At 48.5% G+C, this 19,436-nt stretch overlaps 1 protein-coding gene across 1 annotated transcript in view; it reads right to left on the bottom strand.

Moving 5' to 3' along the window:
• The window catches only part of LOC143673186 (transmembrane channel-like protein 3), a 36,222-nt gene extending 19,028 nt beyond the window's left edge, over window positions 1-17,194 (bottom strand). Inside the window, exons 1-9 of the mRNA XM_077147508.1 lie at window positions 16,669-17,194; window positions 15,411-15,557; window positions 12,539-12,614; window positions 9,851-9,932; window positions 6,993-7,099; window positions 4,632-4,730; window positions 4,381-4,538; window positions 3,007-3,154; window positions 501-544 (exon numbers count right to left, since the gene is read on the bottom strand). Coding sequence (XP_077003623.1) covers window positions 501-544; window positions 3,007-3,154; window positions 4,381-4,538; window positions 4,632-4,730; window positions 6,993-7,099; window positions 9,851-9,932; window positions 12,539-12,614; window positions 15,411-15,557; window positions 16,669-16,757 — 950 coding nt within the window. The 5' untranslated portion in view covers window positions 16,758-17,194. The remainder of the gene's footprint in view (window positions 1-500; window positions 545-3,006; window positions 3,155-4,380; window positions 4,539-4,631; window positions 4,731-6,992; window positions 7,100-9,850; window positions 9,933-12,538; window positions 12,615-15,410; window positions 15,558-16,668) is intronic.
• Window positions 17,195-19,436: the final 2,242 nt, after the last annotated feature.

The raw sequence follows: 19,436 nt of genomic DNA on the forward strand, positions 1-19,436 counted from the left end.
AGGTCACCCTTCCTGGGAGCAGCCTGCAGGTTTCAGCAGTTGTCGAGTGGAAGGCCCCCCCACCTCAAGGAGAACCTCAAACCTAAGAAATCACTGGAAGGCGGCTAAACAGGAATTGGGTAAGACGTGTGGTTTTGGATTCTAGAGATTTGTTTTTAAATAAAATTAAGCTTCACAGAATTTACATTTTTTGTAGAGTTTAGCAAACTAAAACTTAGTGCTAAAAATACCTCTTTGGCTATGGAAGGAAAAGAACAGGAAACTTGTTATATTCGGATCCTCGCCCTTGCCACAGAATCCATGGAAGGAGGTGCTGCCCTGAACCACCGTGCAGAGAGGCAGTGCATTCTCCACCATCAAATTCCGGAAGCGGGGATATTAGCAGGAAGGGAGGGCTTCCCAGCAGTGCGTGGACATTAGGTACAGCTAATGCGGTAATCTTAGCACCAAATTGAAACAAAGCTTAGCAGTGCATCCGGCGCGAGGGGTGTTGTACATACAGATTTTTGCTCCTCTTCTTTTCCAGCTCCTCTAGTATAGCCTCCTTTAAGGAAAGACACACAGCGTTAGAGCTCAACATGCTCATTCATCCTACGTCATCAGAAATTAGGTATCCAATATTCTAGTGTCTTCAGTGTCTAAGGCATCATTTTGTAAGATGCTGTTCATATCGATACCTTATGTAATAAGCAAGAAGTAGAAAAAGAAATTGGGATTGGGCAGAAGGAATGAAGATGGTATTAGTGGCAGGTTAGAATTTTTTTTTTCCAGAGAGATGTAAAGGTGAGCCAAAATATTTGATGGTATTCTCAAGAGGACGAAGGGTTTTCTAAATATGGCCCAAAACCCAAAAGACACAGAGGATTGAATTATGTAAAAATTAAAAAAAAATTCAGCCCAGTAAAACCTACCAAGAGGAAATCAAATGACAAACAGTGAACCAGATTAAATACTGGCAACTCGTAGCATCAAGAAAGAACTACTTTTCTGAATATGCATAGAAATCTTGCAACCTAATAAGAAAAAGACAAAAATTCCAATAGAAAAAAGGATAAATAATCTAGAGTGCTTGGAAAGGAAAATATTAAAGGTACTTAAACTAACAAGAAATGCAAATTAAAAGCTTCTAAGATACCATTTTTAATTTATCAGATTGGGGACTATTCAAAGGCTTGATGCACATTGTGTGGGCCAAGTTGAGAGGGAAAAGGTGCCCTTAGGTACTGCTGGTGGCCATGTAGGTTGGTCAAACTTCAGTGGAGGATAGTTGAGCGATTTCTGTCATATACCTATGCGTATAAGTATGTGCATGTACAGATACACATAAATGCACATGCACACATATATATATCTAAAATATCTAAAAATGAAGCACACATTCAGATATACGTAGAAATCCTCTTTGATTAGCAATTCATCGCAGAAATTTATCCCACATATATGTGCACACATGTGAAAAGACACAAGTGTGAAGACATTCACTGTGGCATTTTTGTAAAAAGAAAACATTACAAACAACCTCAATGTCCGTGAAGATGGAGTGGCTCAATTAATTATGCCACATGCCAGCATTGGTCAAAGAAAGAGTCACGGCCCATGTCCTGGTTGAGAAGGACATCCCAGCTCGCGCGTCTACGGATGCACATGCCATCCCATCATTTGTGCGCATCTGCAGGGGTCCCCTCTGGAAGGAGTCACCGGGAACCCCTGACAACGGTTGCCTGGAGAGGAGGGTGCCGAGGACAGGGTTGTGCTAAGGCGGTTCACCAACGGACGTCTGGACCGTGTGAAGTTTGACTTTTTCAGAAAATTAAACAGAGGACATTTTTAAAGGATGAGCAAAGCAACAAAGCAAACATAAGCCCAAGACAGGCCCCGGGGCTGTGGCTCTGCTCAGGAAGCAGGGGTCTTGTGGGGCTGCCGGGGCTGTGGGGGTGCTGAGAAGTGTTTGTGGGCTTAGGCCGGGGAGGTGGGCCAAGCGGGCGAGGTGCGGGCTGGGGCTCGCCCTGGGGTACACGGAAGCTTTGCCCTTGGAAATAGTGTGTCAGAGGTTAGCAAAGAGAATCCAGAGTTCTTAACTGCAGCACCCAAGTTAAGCATATGCTTCCCCAGCTATGATGCACACCAGACAGAACAACATTCTGATGTCCCAAAGGGGAGGGAAGGGAGGGCAGCCCGGGTAGGTGCCAGAGGCCACAGGAAGGCACAGAGTGGGGCGCCCATCACTGAGGAGCCCTCAGGGCTGCAGGATATCCCTCTTGGAGATCACAGACACGATGCTGCTCAAGGACGCTGGACCCAGCCGGGCAGAGAACCCAGCAGCCCTTCTCTGAGCCTGCTGAGAACGTGCTGGTGCCTGACCCGACCCCAAAGACAGAACTGCCTTCGGAAACCTACAGGATCATTTCCCACGTGTCTCAAGTACCAAACACATCCTTTTTAATTTGAGCCTCTCACTGGAAAGCTTTCTCTAATGTACTGCACGTTCCCTGCCTTCTCTGAACACACTCGTGAGTGCGGTGCATTCTCCGTGACTCAGTTTCCTTACGGGCACAGCCCTGTCTGGGGGGAACGCACCCGGACCCACAATGCCCCAACAGGCAGCAGCTGCTGTGCTTCGGGCCCCATTCTCCTGTCCACAGTGCTTCTGGTTCTCCCTGGGCAGGCACGGTTGGCATCCCTGCCCTCCTCCCGCCTGGGTAGAACACACTTTGCTTCGGACACCAGGCACCCGGTCCCGTGATGAGGCGTGACATCCGAGCAAGTGGTTCAGGTAAGTGCTGTGCCTCCTTCTCCTGCAACGGCACCTGGGCTGCTGTGGCCCCTGACGTGTGGCCCTCAATGCTTTCAATTGCACTGTTTTCTAAGTAAAAAGCAAAACGCTTATCTTCCCAACAGGTGTGCATGAAAATCGTGAAAAATGCACAAGCGGACGTTTTTAAAGAATGAAAGAAAAGTAATGAGGACGGCAGCAGCCCCTGCCCAGGCGGCCTCGCACCCGCTCACCCTGATGCCATTGATGACGGCAGCTGCCTTGCTCTCGGCGGCCTCGGGGCTCCCGATGAGGTAGTCCCAGGCACAGAACACGCGCCAGCAGAAGGTGTAGCTGTCACTGGACGCAGTGGCCAGGCTCGTGCGGGAGTTCTTGGCCATTCTGAAAGATGGGGTTCAGCACAGGTCACAAGGGAAGAGTCAGGACCAGAGCCCACCACAGGGGCTGCGAGTCCCCCACAGCCTTGGGGTGAACGTTCACGGCCCCCCAGGTCACCGGCGCGACCAGTCTTCCCAGCCACCCCTTGCGCAGCAGGAAACTGCCAGCGCCCATTGCTGAGTCCATTTTGCACAGTCCCATGGTCATGCTGACCAGCGGGCCCCAGCATGCGTGTGCCCCAGGAGCCAGCCCCTCACCTGGGGGTGCCTGATCACAGACGAAAGCCTCTCCTCTGAGCTGAATCAGCCCCAGGGGCCTCTGCTCACTCCTGTAATTTGACCCCTCGAACTGCCTCCTTCTTGCCCAGCTGAAGCCACCTGTCCCTAAGACTGTGCCTCCTGTTATAAGGGCTCTGCTTTCCTTGCCATCCGTGGGTCCTGGGTTTGCCCTGATTTAACAGTGACTTTCTTAAATGGTGAGTCTAGTCTCAAGTAGGGTCTTGAGATCACCCCCAAGTGAAGCTAGAAAGTCATGGGCGTTCCCTCGAGGGTCGCTTTTCTTTCCCCTGAGGACTGCCCTCTGCAGACAGCAGGACGAGGTCTGGACTGGCAGAAAAACCCAGGAAGCAACAGGTGAGCCCAGGGGGTGGGGCCAGGATGTGCTGGGGTCAGAGCTTACCTGCCAGTCCGCACACCTAGACTGTCAGCTCTGGAAGGGGACTGGGCATTTTCCGGGCCCCAAGACCCAGAGGGGGATGTGAATTGCTGAAGGCTTCATGGTGGGGTGCTGTAGGGTGCATCATCCAGCCCCTTTCCTTTCTTTTGCACTGTGCCTTCTCTCAGAGACGAACTAGCCATGCAAACTGCATACAAGGCACACACCCCTGGCCTTCTCAGGCTGTGTAGCCAGATCATAGGCCAATGTGAGGCCAAAGGACGATGCTTTGCTTTCTGCAACCTCTGGTCTCATAGATCATTAGCATAATTACTACATTGTCTAAAATTACATTAACTGGTGAGTCAGTACAATTCTTTTCTTTCTAGATCCAACACAGAACTTGGCTGAAAGTAGTAAATGTTCAGGAGGTGCTAGTTAAAATGAACATGCATCTTGCAGCCTTGGCGGCCTCATCTGAAAAAATGTGTACAGTGATGCCCTAAGTTCACGGGGTTATTGGCAAGACTAAATGAGATCACACAAGTCGTATTTTGAGAATTGAGCAGCCATACTTCTTTAAAAGAATGATGAAGCTGTAAGCAAACACAGCCATCCCCACCAGGAAGTAGGCCAAGGGCAGCCGGTAACCAGCTTTGCCAATCCTTCTCTCTCTGCCGTAATAGCCATAGAAGAGGACCGAGTACTGGAGGTAGCCCTGCAAAGAGAATACCTGATGTCACTCAGGACCTCCAGATCCCAGAGTGTGGCCCCTTTACCATCACCCTCCCCCACCAGGAGAAGAGTGGCCGAGCATCAACCTTACCTCCGGGGACAAGCTGGTGTCCAAGTCTTGGGCCGATGCAGCGTGCTCCCTGGGGATGGTCTTGCTGGCAGTGCTTCCAAAAGGCTGGCCGGCAATGAGCTGGTGAGACAGGAGGGTGTGCCATGAGGCCCTCGGGGTGGGAAGGGCCAGGAGAGAGGGTGCTGGCCTCCACGTGCCAGGGTCCAGTGAAAGATCTCCAGTGGGGAGGTTTCTGCTTGATTCTCACTGGTACAGAAGTAATCATGGTGGCCTGATTTTACTTTTGGAAGACATAAAATGTCTTCACTGGGTGTTCACTGCATTACATTCATAATTTGAGTCTCCATTTCTTTTCTCACTGACATCCTATGGGAGTAGGATTCAGGCACTGGGAATGGTCCGTCACCAGTGAGACACCAGCCGGTGGGTTCCCACCGGGCAGAACATGTGGACAGTAGGTCCAACCCACAGTTCTTTCCTCTAGGGAGCTTGGGTCGATGAGCACGACACTTGCTCCACACAGAGTACAAAATATCAACTTGGGTCCAAGGACTTAAATGTAGGCGCCCTCTTCTAACCTGTGGGGTTTACTCTATAATCACCAACTTCTCCTGTTTCTAAATCCAATTCCTATTTTTTGGTTTTTTTCTTAGCTGACCTCTCTTCAACATTTGCCATTCTATTGCTTCCTCTTTCCCCATCACTGCCCTGTTTTCCCTAGCGCTCTGCTCTCTTGGTTTTGCTTACTCTCTTCTTGCTTCTTCCAAGTATTTTTTAGAGCATTCTTTTTCTGGAGCTGCCCATACTGGTGACCCCTCCTCAGCATTCTGCCTTCAGCTCCTTTCCTTTCCCCTCTGCACATTTCGCCTGTAGACCAATCCTCTCTCACAGCATCCATGGCCATCATGTGCTGATGGCCCAAATGTGTAATTCTAATTCTAATTCCTCTTTTGAGACTCAGATTATTGTTATCTACTACTTGTGGGCACCTGTGCTTGAAAGTTCTCAGATGCAACATTCCCCAAAATGGACCCATTATCTTCTCCTCTTTGCCAAAGAGACTATATCCCTAAACTTGGCTAACGACATAAAAAAATCACCCGAGTTGTTGAAGTCAGAGTCCAGGATGTTGCCTCCCATCCTTCTCTTGTTCTCCTCCCCCCATACCAGCCAGTCTCCAGACTTTGTACATTCTACCTTGTAAGTCTCTTCTAAGTCTGCTCCCCCTTCTCCATCCCTTTCCCATTTCCCAGTTGGGCTGCATTATTACTTGCTTGCTCCAGCCTTCTGTTTTGTGCCCCTTCAGTACATGCTCCAGATTATTTTCCTAAAGGAAGATCTGGCCATGTTGATCCTCTCTTGAACCCGCAGTGGCTACCATTTTGGCTTTCAAGGCCGTTAGCCATCTGGACCCTGCTCACGGACCTGGCTTGTCTCCTACCTGTCCTGCTGTCTCCCACTGGTCCCCACGTTGCTGCCAATTCAATACCACAGTTGCCCAGGATCAGCTGTGCTCTCCTGTGGATACCATGCTTTCTTTGGATCCTGCCTGAAATCCTTCCTGCCCACCCTCCAACAGACACATGCACCGCTCGGCCCTCTGAGGTAACCATTCTCTCATCCTGCTCTTCAGACTCAGCACTGACCCCCTTCCCTGGAGGATGGGCCCCTCTGTCCTATGGCTGGGTTAGCTGCTGACTGCTCAGTCAAGAAGCTACTTGTACGAAATTGATCATGCCTGGTGAAACTATGTCTAAGACCACTTTCCTGATCTTTCTCTGACCTTCTGCAGATGGGACTGCCTAGGAGATGGAAGCTGTGGGAGGGTGTGACCTGTCCCCAGGGGCCTGCACCATGTGGTGTGTGTGTGGGGGGCAGGACTGGGCCCAGGTGCCAGACCAGCTGCCCTGCTCAGGGTCTGCCTGCGAGACCCAGGCTGGGCACGGCTTCTCTGGTGGGTAACTGTGGCCACAGGGGACAGCCTCAGGACATTGTGAGGATGGACAATGATGGCCTGCAGGCCACACGAACCCACCCCTTCTTTTGAGCTAAGAGCTAAGAGCTAAAAATCATTTCTATGTTTTAAATGGTTGGAAAAAAACCAAAAGGAGCATAATATGTGTGACTCAGGAAAATGATATGAAGTTTAGCATCAGGGTCTATCACTAAAGCTGGGTGAGGATGGGCTTGGCATGGCCAAGGGGCTGCGAGGGGGACCCTCTGTCTCCCAGCCTCGCGTGCTCCCCTCTGGCTGTTCACAGACAGCGCTGCCAGCCTGTTCCAGCACACACGTGGTGCACCCCGCAGGAACCTGGGGGGTTGCCTCTGCCGCGAATCCCCGGTGTCAGCAACGGCATGTGTTGCCCCCTCCCCGGTCCTTACCTCCGGAATGACAATGAAAGCACCCGTCATTACAGTGAGTACGATATTAATCCCAAATAACCATCTCAGGAATATGAAATAGGAGGCAACACCAGATCCAAAGTGACCTGAAGGCGGGTGAGATAGTGAGAAGCACATATGTCAAGTCCTCACCAAGCAGGAAGTTCTCCTTAAAGCAACACCGTAAATCATTCTAACTTCAGCAGGACATAGAGTAAGAGCATGATATTATTGAGCCAATAAGGGTGGCCACAAAAAATGGTAATTCAGATGGCTCAAGATGCCCATTAACCGGTTACATATGCGGGAAAAATTCTTAGTTTACCTAAAACACTATTGGATGATAATTTCCCTAATGGCATATTGATTTAAAATGCTTTATCTAATTTACAATGCTTCATGTGTGCTGGGAAGTGTCAGTATCTTTTGAGGATTTGATATATTTCTGTTTTTCATAGTTCTGAGAATTCCCAGGATTTTTAAGAAGCCCTTTTGCCTTAACTTCAAGACAAAAGATGTATCTCTAGATGCTAACATTAGGAGGAACTGCGTGAGAGGTGTGCAGGAACTCTCTCTGCAAGTTTTCTATAAATCTAAAATTATTCCAAAATAAAAAAGTTTATTAAAACAACAAACTTTTATCTCTAGATGAGAAAAGAGGGACACAGAGGTGAGATAAGGTAGTCAGTGACTTCCTGGAACAAGGGGATTTGAGCCATGTTAAAAAAGGAACACCTACTGAATTTTTATTTAAAATTTACTTTATATTTGTCATAATAAACAGGAAAACACAAAACAGCACAGAGAAAGCAAAAAATAATAAACTACATATTTCAAGATCACTAAATGAAAATTGCCGCTAGAATGATCTCCTATCAAACTTCTAGAGAATACCCCATTGTAATTTTATATGGGTAAATTACATACAATTGGACTTACTTTACAATATGCATATTTAGTTATCAATGTATTACAGACGTTTTCTCATGTCTAAGACGTCCTTCTATAATGTGAATTTTAGTGCTCTACAAAGTGAACTTTCCATAGTTTATTTAGCCTATCCTCCACTACTTGACATTTGGGTGCTTTCAACTTTTCACTAGAGAAAAATAACTCTCTAGTTAATTTCTGCCTAAGGTCAGGGTCCTAGAAACAGAGACTGAGGAAGAGATTCAGCCACCATGGCACAGAGAGGATGCATCCTCAGTGGACAGGCAGGAGGGGCTGAAGAGGGACGGGTCCTCACTGGAGACAGTTCATCCTGACCCCGTCGGGTTCCCTGCTCCTCCTGGAGCAGAAGCCTGGCCTTTACACGCTCTGCAGGGGGTCACTGGCTCTAAGCCATCTGGGGGTGGGCTGGGGCCGAGAGGAAGGCCATGTGGAGCCAGCATCTCAGGGCCAGAGTGGCCAAGGGCAGTAAAAGGAGCAGCTCTGGGTGCCAGTAGCCAAGGCTCAGAACAGCAATGAGCAGGTGTGCCAGCCAGGGAAATGTGTGCATATGGTTGCTCACGGGTTTTGTTGTGATGTTCTTTTCTCTGACCACTGAGGAATGGAAGGGCTTATCAAGGTATATGCATTTTGGAGACTTTCGGAACATGCTGTAACTTTCCTTAGGAGCCCTGTCCTGATTCATATGCTCATGAACTGTGCATAAAAGTGGACAGTTCACTTTGGGTCGAAATATGTGTTCTCCATTTGTCATCTTTTTAGCTTTTAAAAATTTTCATATACATACAATTTTTTTCATGTAATTAAAATAAAGGTACTTTCTTTGCTGATTTTGTCCTTCAATTTAAAAATGAGTTTTCTCACCAATCTGAGATCATATCATTCATATTATTTAAAATTCTTTCATGGTTTTCTATTTTCTATTTAAATATTTAGTGCAATTTTAAAGTGATGGGCCTAAAATAACTTTAATATTTTAAATCAATTGTTCTGGCAAAGTTATGGAGTAATATAGCCTGACCCTACTAACTATCATATACTAAAGATTTCTCTCTCTATATATATATACTATTATCTGTTTCTGAGATTTTGCTTACTTCATTGACTTGTCAGTCAATTCCTGCACTATTGTTAAACTGCTTCAATTGTTGCAGCTTTTATAATGCATTTTAGCAATTTGCATTAGGTAAGGACATTTGCACTTTGTCTTTTAAAAAATATTCTGGTTAGTCTGTTGGGTGTTTTCTTCTACATGAGTTTTCTGATCATTTTGTCAAGTCCTAAAGACAGTACATTGGGATTTTCATTGGCATTGCATTAAATTTGTAAATTGATTTTGGGAAATCAACACCTTCCAAATATGCATCTTCCCACAGCTCTCCACAAGACTTCTTTATATCCTATGGTCCAATTTTTCAGTTTATTTACTTTGTACTTATTAAGCTTATTCTTCACAGAATATGTATGTGCATGTGCATTTGTAAATGTGACTGATTTTTAAAGGATATTTATAAATGATTATTTCTTTAGGATAAATTTTCTAAATGGCCACATTCATTCTATAAAAATGAAGATTTTTCTTCCTTTTTATTTTGTAGCTGTGAGCTTCTCTTTTTCCCCATCTGCAGGGTCCTCACTTGCTCCTTCAGGTTTGTGTGGTGTCAGGCTGAATGGATGAACTGACAGAGCAGCAGAGTGTGGAAATGGTGTGGCCTCCCCTGTGGGATGTGGTAGGCAGATGCACGTTTTCCATCGCCTTGGCCCAGGCGAGCCTGGTGGAGCACACGTGCACGTGTACTTCTGACTGCCCGTGTATAAGAGCAGGGCCAGACAGACTCTTTCTAGCCTCACTGCCGACTGGCTGCTAGTACTGTGCTTTGTGCCCCCTTCCTCCAAGTGTAATTACTTACTCTCAATTTTCTTTATCCTCATTTCCCAGGGAATGAAGATGACCACAAAGTTACAGGCAAGACGAACAAGTTTCCGCCAGAGCTAGAGAGAAGGGAGCAGGATTATACAACTTCACCTTCATGACAGAGGCAGTGTCTGTGCATTGTGGGGGTCTTAAATGGAGGCAGGACTCTCAGACACACCTTGTGATACCCACAGCTGTGGCTTCAGAGGACCACGTGCCCATCTAGGATGAAAGTGGCCCCTCCTCTGCAATTTTGATCAGGTGGTGGACACCTGTTTTATACCTACCATTCCAGCTGCAGGAAGTTACCTAAGGAATGGTGACCAAATACACCCTCTGGGCCCCACCATAGACCTAAGGTAGCTCAGCCACCTGTGCAACCAGCTTTCCAGGGGCTTACAGTTCAAATCCCTGGGCAAGGGTGAGTCTAGTGTCTCCTCGATTAAAGTTCCATCCTGTCTTGAGCCTCAGCCTAGCTGAAGTTGCTGGATGAGGTCCTGAGATCTGTCTTGCATCTTTAAGATGAAGGTGACAAACTGCAAAACTCAGTTGTGGAGCCTTCTAGCCTCTGGCACCTTGAGGCAATAAATTCTTGCTGTTAAGGCAACCCATTGTAGGGTCTCTGTTCTGGTATCTAGGACACTGACCCTTCTAATGGGAAAATAAAGCAAAGCATGTCTTGACCCTGGCCCTGCTCTCCAATTACATTGGCTGGTTGTTTGTTTTAACTCTCAAACAAGCAGGGTTTGTGTTGGAAGCAAATGACACTGATGTGGAAAGAGGGGTTGCAAATGTAATTACGGCTTTCTGGGCTGTCAGATAGCTCCTGCTCCTGAGGTAGATATATTTAATAATGTTCTGGATGTGTCTGCTAAGGACAGAATAGCTGCTTGTAAATGAGAATCTGTTTGTATTTCATCAGTCCTTGGAGTCTGCAAGAAACCACTTTCTGCTGGGCCACTGGTGGCGTGGAAGTGGCCGGGCTGCGTGAATGGGGCAGGGCTGCAATGAAGGGGCTGGGCTGTGTGTTCGGGGCTGGGCTGCATGGAAGGGGCTGGGCCAGGGGGAAGGGACCGGGTGGTGTGGAAGGGACTGGGCAGCTGCGTTGGTCAGGTGCTGGCCAAGGACTTCATGGAGAGCTTCAGTGAGGCTGAAACTTTGGGTTCACTCCTCATTCTAAAAGCTCTTCTAATGATTTAACCCATTATCAACTACACCTTTGCTCCATATTGGGTTAACTGTCAATAGAAGTCCCAATGTTTTTTTTATTATTTTATGTTATATAAAATACAGCATTCTATTATATTATATGCTGTAATTCATATGTTACAGGATTTCTGAACCCAAGTGAAAGACCTTACAAATGTTTTCCTGTGGCATTTAATACATAGAGAATACTTAGGGAAAATAAGAAACAGGCTTGGCAGCAGATATGCTTATAAAAATATAATTTTGGTTTATATATTTAGTCCATAAACTGAACTTTTATTCCATAAGCACACTATGCCCATCATGGTGTGGCAGAGATAAGATGTTCTGGGTAATTTTGGTCATAAAAGTGAATTTAAGTTTTCAGGAAGAATCTGTGAAAAAGTAAGAAAAATAAATTCTAAGGCAGAAATTTGGAGATCATTCATTTTTTATTTATTTTTCCAAAAGTCTAAAATTTCTGACTAGCTTTAATTTAATCTTTATCAAGAATGTTTTGTTTCAGGGACTCTAAAAAGAGTGTTACTGTCAGTTTTTGTTTAAGATTGTAATCTTTTTATTTTATTAAAATCATGATTTTTTAAAACATATAACAGTATTGACGAAGTTATTATGAGAACAGTAAATCCTTCCACTGTGGATGACAGTATAAATAATATACTTAGAAAATAACTTATTAGGTATTCACCATGTACCAAAAATTGGACCATATGGTGGCCACAGTTCTGGCCTTGATACTTAGAAATGGAATTAGAGAAGATGGGAAAAGCCCAGGTGCAAAGATAACCTTTGCAGGGCTGTTAACCATAATGAAAAATTAGAAACAACTTAAATATTCATCAGTAGGGAAATGACTAATGAAATTAATATACATTTATCTTTTGGTCTATTACACAGTCATGGAAAATGAGAAGCATAAAAACCGTATCAACATGGAAAAATCCTTATGTTGTAGTGTTAAGTGGAAAAAAGCAAGACAAACATGTTTGTACACTATAATTGCTACAAAATATAGCAATATTATATATATTGTAATGAAAATTATATGTTTTGCATTGAACAAAATGTGCTATTTTTAAAAAGATACCATATTGGGAAGTAGGAGAAGTGATTATTTTCCTTATCTTCTAAACACATACAGAAATTATTGCAATGCCTTTATGAACAAATAAAGTCAGAAACTCCACCTCTCAGTTACCAAAGGGAGGGAAGTAACAGAGCCCTCAGCACCTACTATGGAGTGAGCACTGGGGTGCCTGCCCCTTTCTCAGTGCAGGGAGTGGGCAGAGCCACACCTACGAGGGGAGGGAGCAGGGAGGGCCCTTCTCCGGAGGGTGGGTCTGCTGAGTCACACCTCGGTAGCTGACTGCGCTGGGTCCACAGCAAGCCTTGGGAAGTGCCCCCTGTCTACCCCATGCCTCGGGCAAGCACAGCTGACCCTCCCCCTATGTGCAGGGCGACCTGTGCCCTTTACCTCTGCTCCCGCGGCCTGGTAGCCTCGGGTCCTGGTCAGTCTCCCTTCACATGCCAGCACAGCCTCTTTGGCTCGTCTGCAGAAGAAACACATGGCCGTGAACACGATGGCGTCACGCCCTGGTTATGCACTGGGGGCCAGAGGCAGTGGGCACTCTCGGGTAGCTCATGTCTGGCTTTTAGTAACCAGAAAACATCTTTCAAAATGGTTTTTAACATTACATAGATGAACTGACGTTGAACGATGACTTACTACCCAGATGAGCTACAGCTCAGTTCCTGGAGGCCCCCTGGCCCTGGCTGTGCTGGGCAGCACCTGCTTTCGGGTGCCATGCTTCCTGCCTTCATCTTGCAGCCTTCCTGCTGCTGGCAGCCTCTGGGGCAAAAGTCAGACCCCACTCTGGAGACTCGGCTTCTGCTGGTGTGGGCAAGGCGGTTGTGTCCACACGGCCATGGGCAGCTGGCTCAGCACAAGCAGGCCGGAGATGCTGCAACTGGCCACACTGCTGTGCTGACCCCATATCTCTGCCTAAATGGTTAATTCCTGAAAAACGCTTGATGCATGGGGACGAGGGTTAAATGCTCATAGAAGGAAAGCAGGCACAGAGGTCAGCCCCGGGCAGGTTCCTGAGCCGCTGAAGGGACGTGCGACCCACTTGGCCAGCCTGTGCTGCCAGGCCCTGACCCTTCGACCCCAGGGCTGCCCCCTCTGCATGGTCTCCTCACACGGCCTCCACCAGGGGGCCTCTACCAGGGGGCCTCCACCCACGACCCCAGCAGGGGCTGGATCTGCACCCCTGCACTGGCCGCATTCAGACCAGAACCCGAAGTGGGTGGTACCCACACCCCATGCCATGCGCCAGCGGCCTCCCCTGCACACCCGAGTGGCGCTTCCCCCCCCCCCCCCCCCGTGGAGCCTGTCCATGGCAAGAAGCCACGCCAGTCGTTTATGTATTCCTATTTTTACCAGCAGGCGTTTTCCGCACACCTGTTTTGGGTCAAGCACAGAGGTCTACAGAGGTGTATCACTGTCTCTGCCCTGAAAAAGGTCACTGCCCAGCTGGGTGAAGGAGATGTAAGAGGGGCTGTGGTGGGGCGGGGGGACAGATTTAGCACGCAGGGGTGGACCAAACCCAGGCCCTGTCGGAGGTCACTACCAAGCCCCCAGTGCTGACCACTGTGTCACTAAGGAGAATAGGCATGGCTCAGGGCTGCAGCTCCCTTCTCTTCTCAGTGTCCAGCAATGCCTCCTCACGCCAAGGCAGGGCCCAGTGCCTCGGACCTCCGCAGAGCAGTGCAATGACCTTCACTGCATCCAGTTAGCAAGCCATGGTTGCAGCGGCTTCTCAAGGTGACGAGGGCACACATGTGTGGCAAGCGGACGACAGCAAGAGCTGCACTCTGTGGGCCAGGCCTGTGGCCAGACGTCCTCCGGTGCTGGCTGAGGCCTGGACTCAGCGACAGGGTGCCCGGCCTGGCGAGCTCTTTTTTATTGAAGTGCTTGATAGAAAAGCCATCACTCGCTCTGCTCAGGCTTGAAAGGACTTCATGGTCTACTGCTCTGATAGCCTTAACCATCATCTGTGTGAGTTTTAGAAACTCCTTTTCTTGGATGGATTGGTAGAATGCCTATGTTCCAGTAGAACAGAGCACTGGCCTCGGGGTGGGACAGCCCAGGCCTAAGGCTCAATGCCAGCACTCAGGAGCTGTGCATCCTTGGATAAGTCACTTAACCTCTCTGAGCATTACTTTTCTCCTCTGAAAAATGGAGACAATGCCATTCTTATTCAAAGAAAGGGAAGTGATAAGAGCTGGTAGCAGATAGGAAGGAAGATAAGGGAGAATTGGAGACTTGTGCGAATGAAGATTACAGACCAGCTTAGCTGTCTGTCAGCGTTTCCCTCGGACAGGCTGTCCCAGGTGGAGCAGAGGGTCTGGAATGGAAACCGGTGAGGTGTGCTGCGGAGGAGCCATGCCTAGCAGATGGAGATGGAGAAAGGGCGTTGGCTCAGCTCCTAGAAGGGGCACAAGGAGCCCTACAGTGCTCCAGCCTCGTCCGCAGTGGTGCCACGACGATCTGGTGGTGAAGGCCCTGCTGTCCACTCATAGGCCTGGGCGGCCCCGAGGCACCAAGCTGCCCGCCTGGGCTTGGCAGTGACCTCCGAGCTGGGCGGCCCCAGGCCGGGAAGCAGGCAGTGCCACGCGAAGCTTCACCATGCCACCCTGCACCCAGCCACGCTGTGCTTTCCGGACTGGTCTGCACACAGACTGACCCGGGCTTGGTTAAGATACATGGTCTGTGGCTGCAGCCCATGGTGGACGGCTGGGGATTTTGAGTTCATGGCGCAACCTGAAAGCTTCGCAGTTCACAGTTTGGGAACATTGCTGCAGGAGATGGTGCTGTTTCTCACCATCACTTCAGCATTAAAGAAAGGGGAACTGGTATTTCCAGAAACTGAGAACAGTAGCTAACCACTCTCACATGGCCAGCGAGTGATGATTTTTAACCCAGGCTGTCTGCCCTAAAACCTTGAGCTTAAGGATTAGCTAGACAGCATCTCCAACGTGATTCTAAGAATCATAACAGTCGGCTTCCCTCTGGACGTTCCCCCAGCAGGAGGCAATGCCCAGGCAGCAAAACCAGCACCTGTTTTCATTCTGGTTTATGCTGCTGCTCTCCGGAGTCTGGTTGGCCCAGTCACCTCTAGAGATAATGCCAAGTAAAATCCAGGGCTTGGGACTGAGAGGAGACCAGAAACTCTGCCAATTCACACACACCAATACACGCACATGCACACGCAGATGCACACACATACACACATGAATGTTCACTTGCACACACACATGCAGGAATGATCCTTGCAGACTCTTACCTCAGTGCCCTCAGCTTCTGCCGCAGGGGCCAGGGTCTGCAGCGGATGTTTGCCATGAGTTCTTTCTGGAACTGGATATTCTGGAAGATCTGCTCTGGATCGCTCTTGTCCCCCACTTCGTCACCATCGAAGCTGTCATCCAGGTTTCTGGAGGGATGGGGTGGTGGGGGGAGAGCTGATTAGTAGGGAGCTCTGCCAGGGCAGGTTTGGCACCTCGTTTCCCCAGCCCCAGGTGCAGCTGTGCCGCGGGGTGGGAAGCAGGGAGAGCGGTGGGTGGAGCCGCAGCTGCTGAGACACCTTTACTGGCTCACAGTGTTTCCGTGGCTGAGTGAAAGAAAGAAAATGGTTTCTCAGGATGAAAGATGTCTGAGGATGTCATGAAAGAAGAAAAGAGGGTGCAGCATCTTGGTGGCCAAACAATTTCTTTGGTAAGCTCACTGAAAAAGTGAGCTGATTTTAGAAGCACAACTCCTTTTGTCCCCCAGCTCTGAGGGTAAAATAAATGAAAATCAAATTTCTTTTTCCCAGAGACCCCTGCCAGCCCTCCCACTTCCATTCACGCGAAATCTGAGATAGCTGAGGTTTCTGTAGATACCAATGATGAAGAAGAAATCAGCTAAGCAGATATATGGAGCAAAAACATTTCAGGGACATCTTTACTCTCTAGAACAATTTTCCAACATGGACCGATGTTTATTCTCTGTAATAATTACTAAACTAATCTTTACACAACTTCTCAGGAAAGAGTACTCTGCTGTGGTTATTAGGGCAATGATGCACTTAGAAGTAAGAGAAAATAATTCCTTTGTTATTATCTAATTTGAATTGTGTTAATTACCCCAAGAATAATTTTCCCCAGTCTCCAAATCAGTGAGGTTTTAATATATCTGTACAAATATTTAACACATTCTAATAGCACTTATACAAACCTTACTAGCCTAACGCATTTTTCCAATGGACACTTGTTTTTCTAACAAAAGCACGACGTGCTCCCTCTCGGCACTGCCAGGAGAGAACAGGTACTGCGCGCGCGGGCTGGTGGCCAGGAGCGCCAGGCGCGGGCAGTTCACCGGGAAGCAGGGGCTTTCCTGGTCTCAGCGTCGCTGCGGCTGCCGCCCAGCTGTCCCGAGCGCTGGGGACACGGGTTTCTGAGCTTGCTGTGGAGGGGAGCCCCTTCCCCGCCCTCCGCCTAAACCCGAGCGCAGCCCAGGTGGCCCGGCGCCCCTGCCTCGCTGCCCCTGTGCAGCGGCCGGCTCACCCGAGCAGCAGAGACTCCTGGTGGGGGTAGCGCTGGCCGGAACTTCTCCGGGTGCTTCGACAGCTCCGGGGCGCTCTTGAGGGGTTCATGGCGCTCGCGGCTGCCTGCCAGTGAGCACAGAGCAGCGGGGCCCGGACTCGGTGGGGCTGTGGGGGCAGAGGCTTCGGGAGCAGCCGAGCGGCTCCGCGCTCCTCAGGAGCAGCCCGTGTCGTGCCGCTGCCCCCGCAGGGGAGGGCCCGACCGGGCGCCCGGGTGCACAGACCGGCGGGGATGCGGGCGGCCAAGTGCGGGAGGGGTGCGATCCAGGAGCCCTTGGTGCTGCCCAGGCGTCACGTCAGTCACCACGCTGGGGCTCACGCGGCCTTAAGGGACGCGCAGGGCAACGCTCGCGTTCCCCACCGCCCTCTCCAGAGGAAGGAAGGACGCAGCCGCAGCATTTCGTTTGCATTTATCTTTGATCAACTCTTTCGGAAGACATCAAAGCTGCAGGCAGGTTGCCTGACCAGCACCCGGCGCTGTGCGCTCACACCCTCCTCGGCCGTGTCGGTGCACGTCTCGGGTTTCCGCGGCCTGCGCCGCGCGCCCCAGTGGAAAGGAGTCAGGACCGTTAACAGGGATCGCAGTTCACATTTCACAGCGTTTTACACTCACTAAGTCCGGGCCCGTGGATCTTCACGACGACCCTATGGGACTGAGGAGAAGGGAAGTGGAGGGGCTCCTGAGAGCTTCCTGGGGAGAGGGCAGGACTCTGGTGGCGAGGCGATTCGCTTGCAGCTGTTCTCAGATGGGAGGCGGGCTCGCTGTCGGCGCCCTCGGGGGTAGTCGGCAGGGCGCACACGCGGGGGCTGCAGGTGGCCTGTGTGCCTGCCGCCTCTTGCTGGCCCTCCTCGCCCTGCCTGCCGCCTCCTGCCCGGCTCCCCAACGCGAGCGCACCCCGGGTGCAGGATTTCCCGCACACTCGCACACACTCTGCAGTTAAGGCAACCCGTCTGCGGAGCTCGAGTGCGCACTCGCAGGGACGGAGGGGAAGCGCCTCGGGATCGCTAGTCCTATCAGCGCCAGGGGTCTGCAGAGCCCTGAACAGGCCGCCCGCCGACCACGCGGAAGGGGCCGGGGGGCCACGAGGGCCTTCGTCCATCTCTTCCCGCACCAATTCAGCAGCAGCGCTCGGAGATGCAGGACGGCTGCTGCCCACGGGGCTGCCCCGAGCCAGGGCCCAGCGCGGGTGCGGGGTCTCAGGATCACTGGGCATTGCCCCAACCCAGCGCATGGGGGTGCACACAGAGGGCACCAGTGGCCAGAGCCAGTCTTGGGCTGAACATGGACTTCAGCACCTGGTTCAGGTCACCCTCTGCCACCTTTTCTGAAACCGCTGGCCTTTGCCCTCTAGGGCTGGTCACTCCACTGAGACTTTTTGCGTCCTCGGAGACCTTTGGGCGGATGGCCTATTTCTGAGCATAGCAAAGTCTTTTTTTCACCCTACATTTTCTAAAAACCCCTCTGCCTTGTTCTGAATACTCATTCAAAGTTTTGAAATATTTTGTTACTCTTATGCAATGAACTATTTTGAGCATTTTTGTCTCTTCTTTACGATTATGTTTTTTTATGAGTAGGAAGAACTAGTAGCAAATTTTGAGGTACTATGGGGATTTATCAGTGCAGACACGTTGCTGTTTCTTATGTTTTTTCAAGTAATTCTGTTTGATAATATGGGCAAGATATGCTTGGTCGGTCAGAAGATGTTTCACTCAATTGCACTCTGTTTTTAATATCTAAATCATGAATGAATTGGGGCAATTAAATAAAAATAATTGCTACTTTGATACAAATCAAGTATCCTAGCTTTTCACCTAATTTAAGGAAATGTAGGTTTCTATCCATTTTTATTGTAGGAAATAATATATAGTCATTTAATAATAAGTGGAAAGAGTAGGGAATTAGGAATAGGAAAAATCTAGGTGGTTTTTGCTTAATGATATTAACATTTTTAATCTTTTTGCTAAATGTATGGTTTTAAATTATATTTTTAACTTTATTGAATATATACCTTTTTCTTACCTTTCCCATTAATATTTCATTTTTTTTTTCATAAACAGTCTCCAGGAATCAAACCCAGGTCTCCAGCCCATTAATTTTATATCTAAGGTAATTTCCATGTTATTCTTTATTTTTTAAACAAAATTTATCAATAAGCCATTGAATGAAATAGTCCATCTAGAATACAGACATTCAGCTCTGCCCCATTTCTCCAATACTCATCTTCTCTTCCTATATGCATTTCTTTTTACATTAATCTTTTTTCTGCTTCTAACATCATCTCTTTATAATTACTTTTCTGGAAGTGACTTTTTTAAAAAACATTTTTTATTGTGAAATCTAACATATATACAAAGAAAAGAAAGAGAGCAATAATTTTCAAAGTACACGTCAACAAATGGTTACAGAACAGATTTCAGTGTTTGTTATGGTCTACCATTCCACTATTTCAGAGTTTTCTTTCTAGCTGCTTCAAAATACTGGAGGCTAAAAGAAATATGAACATAGTGATTCTGCAGTCATACTCATTTGCTAAATCTTATTTTCTCTGTTATAACTACTCCTTCTCCTTTGATCCTCCTCTCAGTCTATAAGGGTCTTTAGGCAATGCTTGTTCTGACTTCCTCATGTTGAGAAGGAATGTTGACACTATAGGATAGGGGACGTAATTAGTTGATAATGTTGGAGAGGCTGGTCCCTCTGGATTTCAGGATTTATCTGGCCTAAGAACC

Source organism: Tamandua tetradactyla, unplaced genomic scaffold, assembly GCF_023851605.1.
Source record: "Tamandua tetradactyla isolate mTamTet1 unplaced genomic scaffold, mTamTet1.pri scaffold_176_ctg1, whole genome shotgun sequence".
Lineage (NCBI taxonomy): Eukaryota > Metazoa > Chordata > Mammalia > Pilosa > Myrmecophagidae > Tamandua > Tamandua tetradactyla.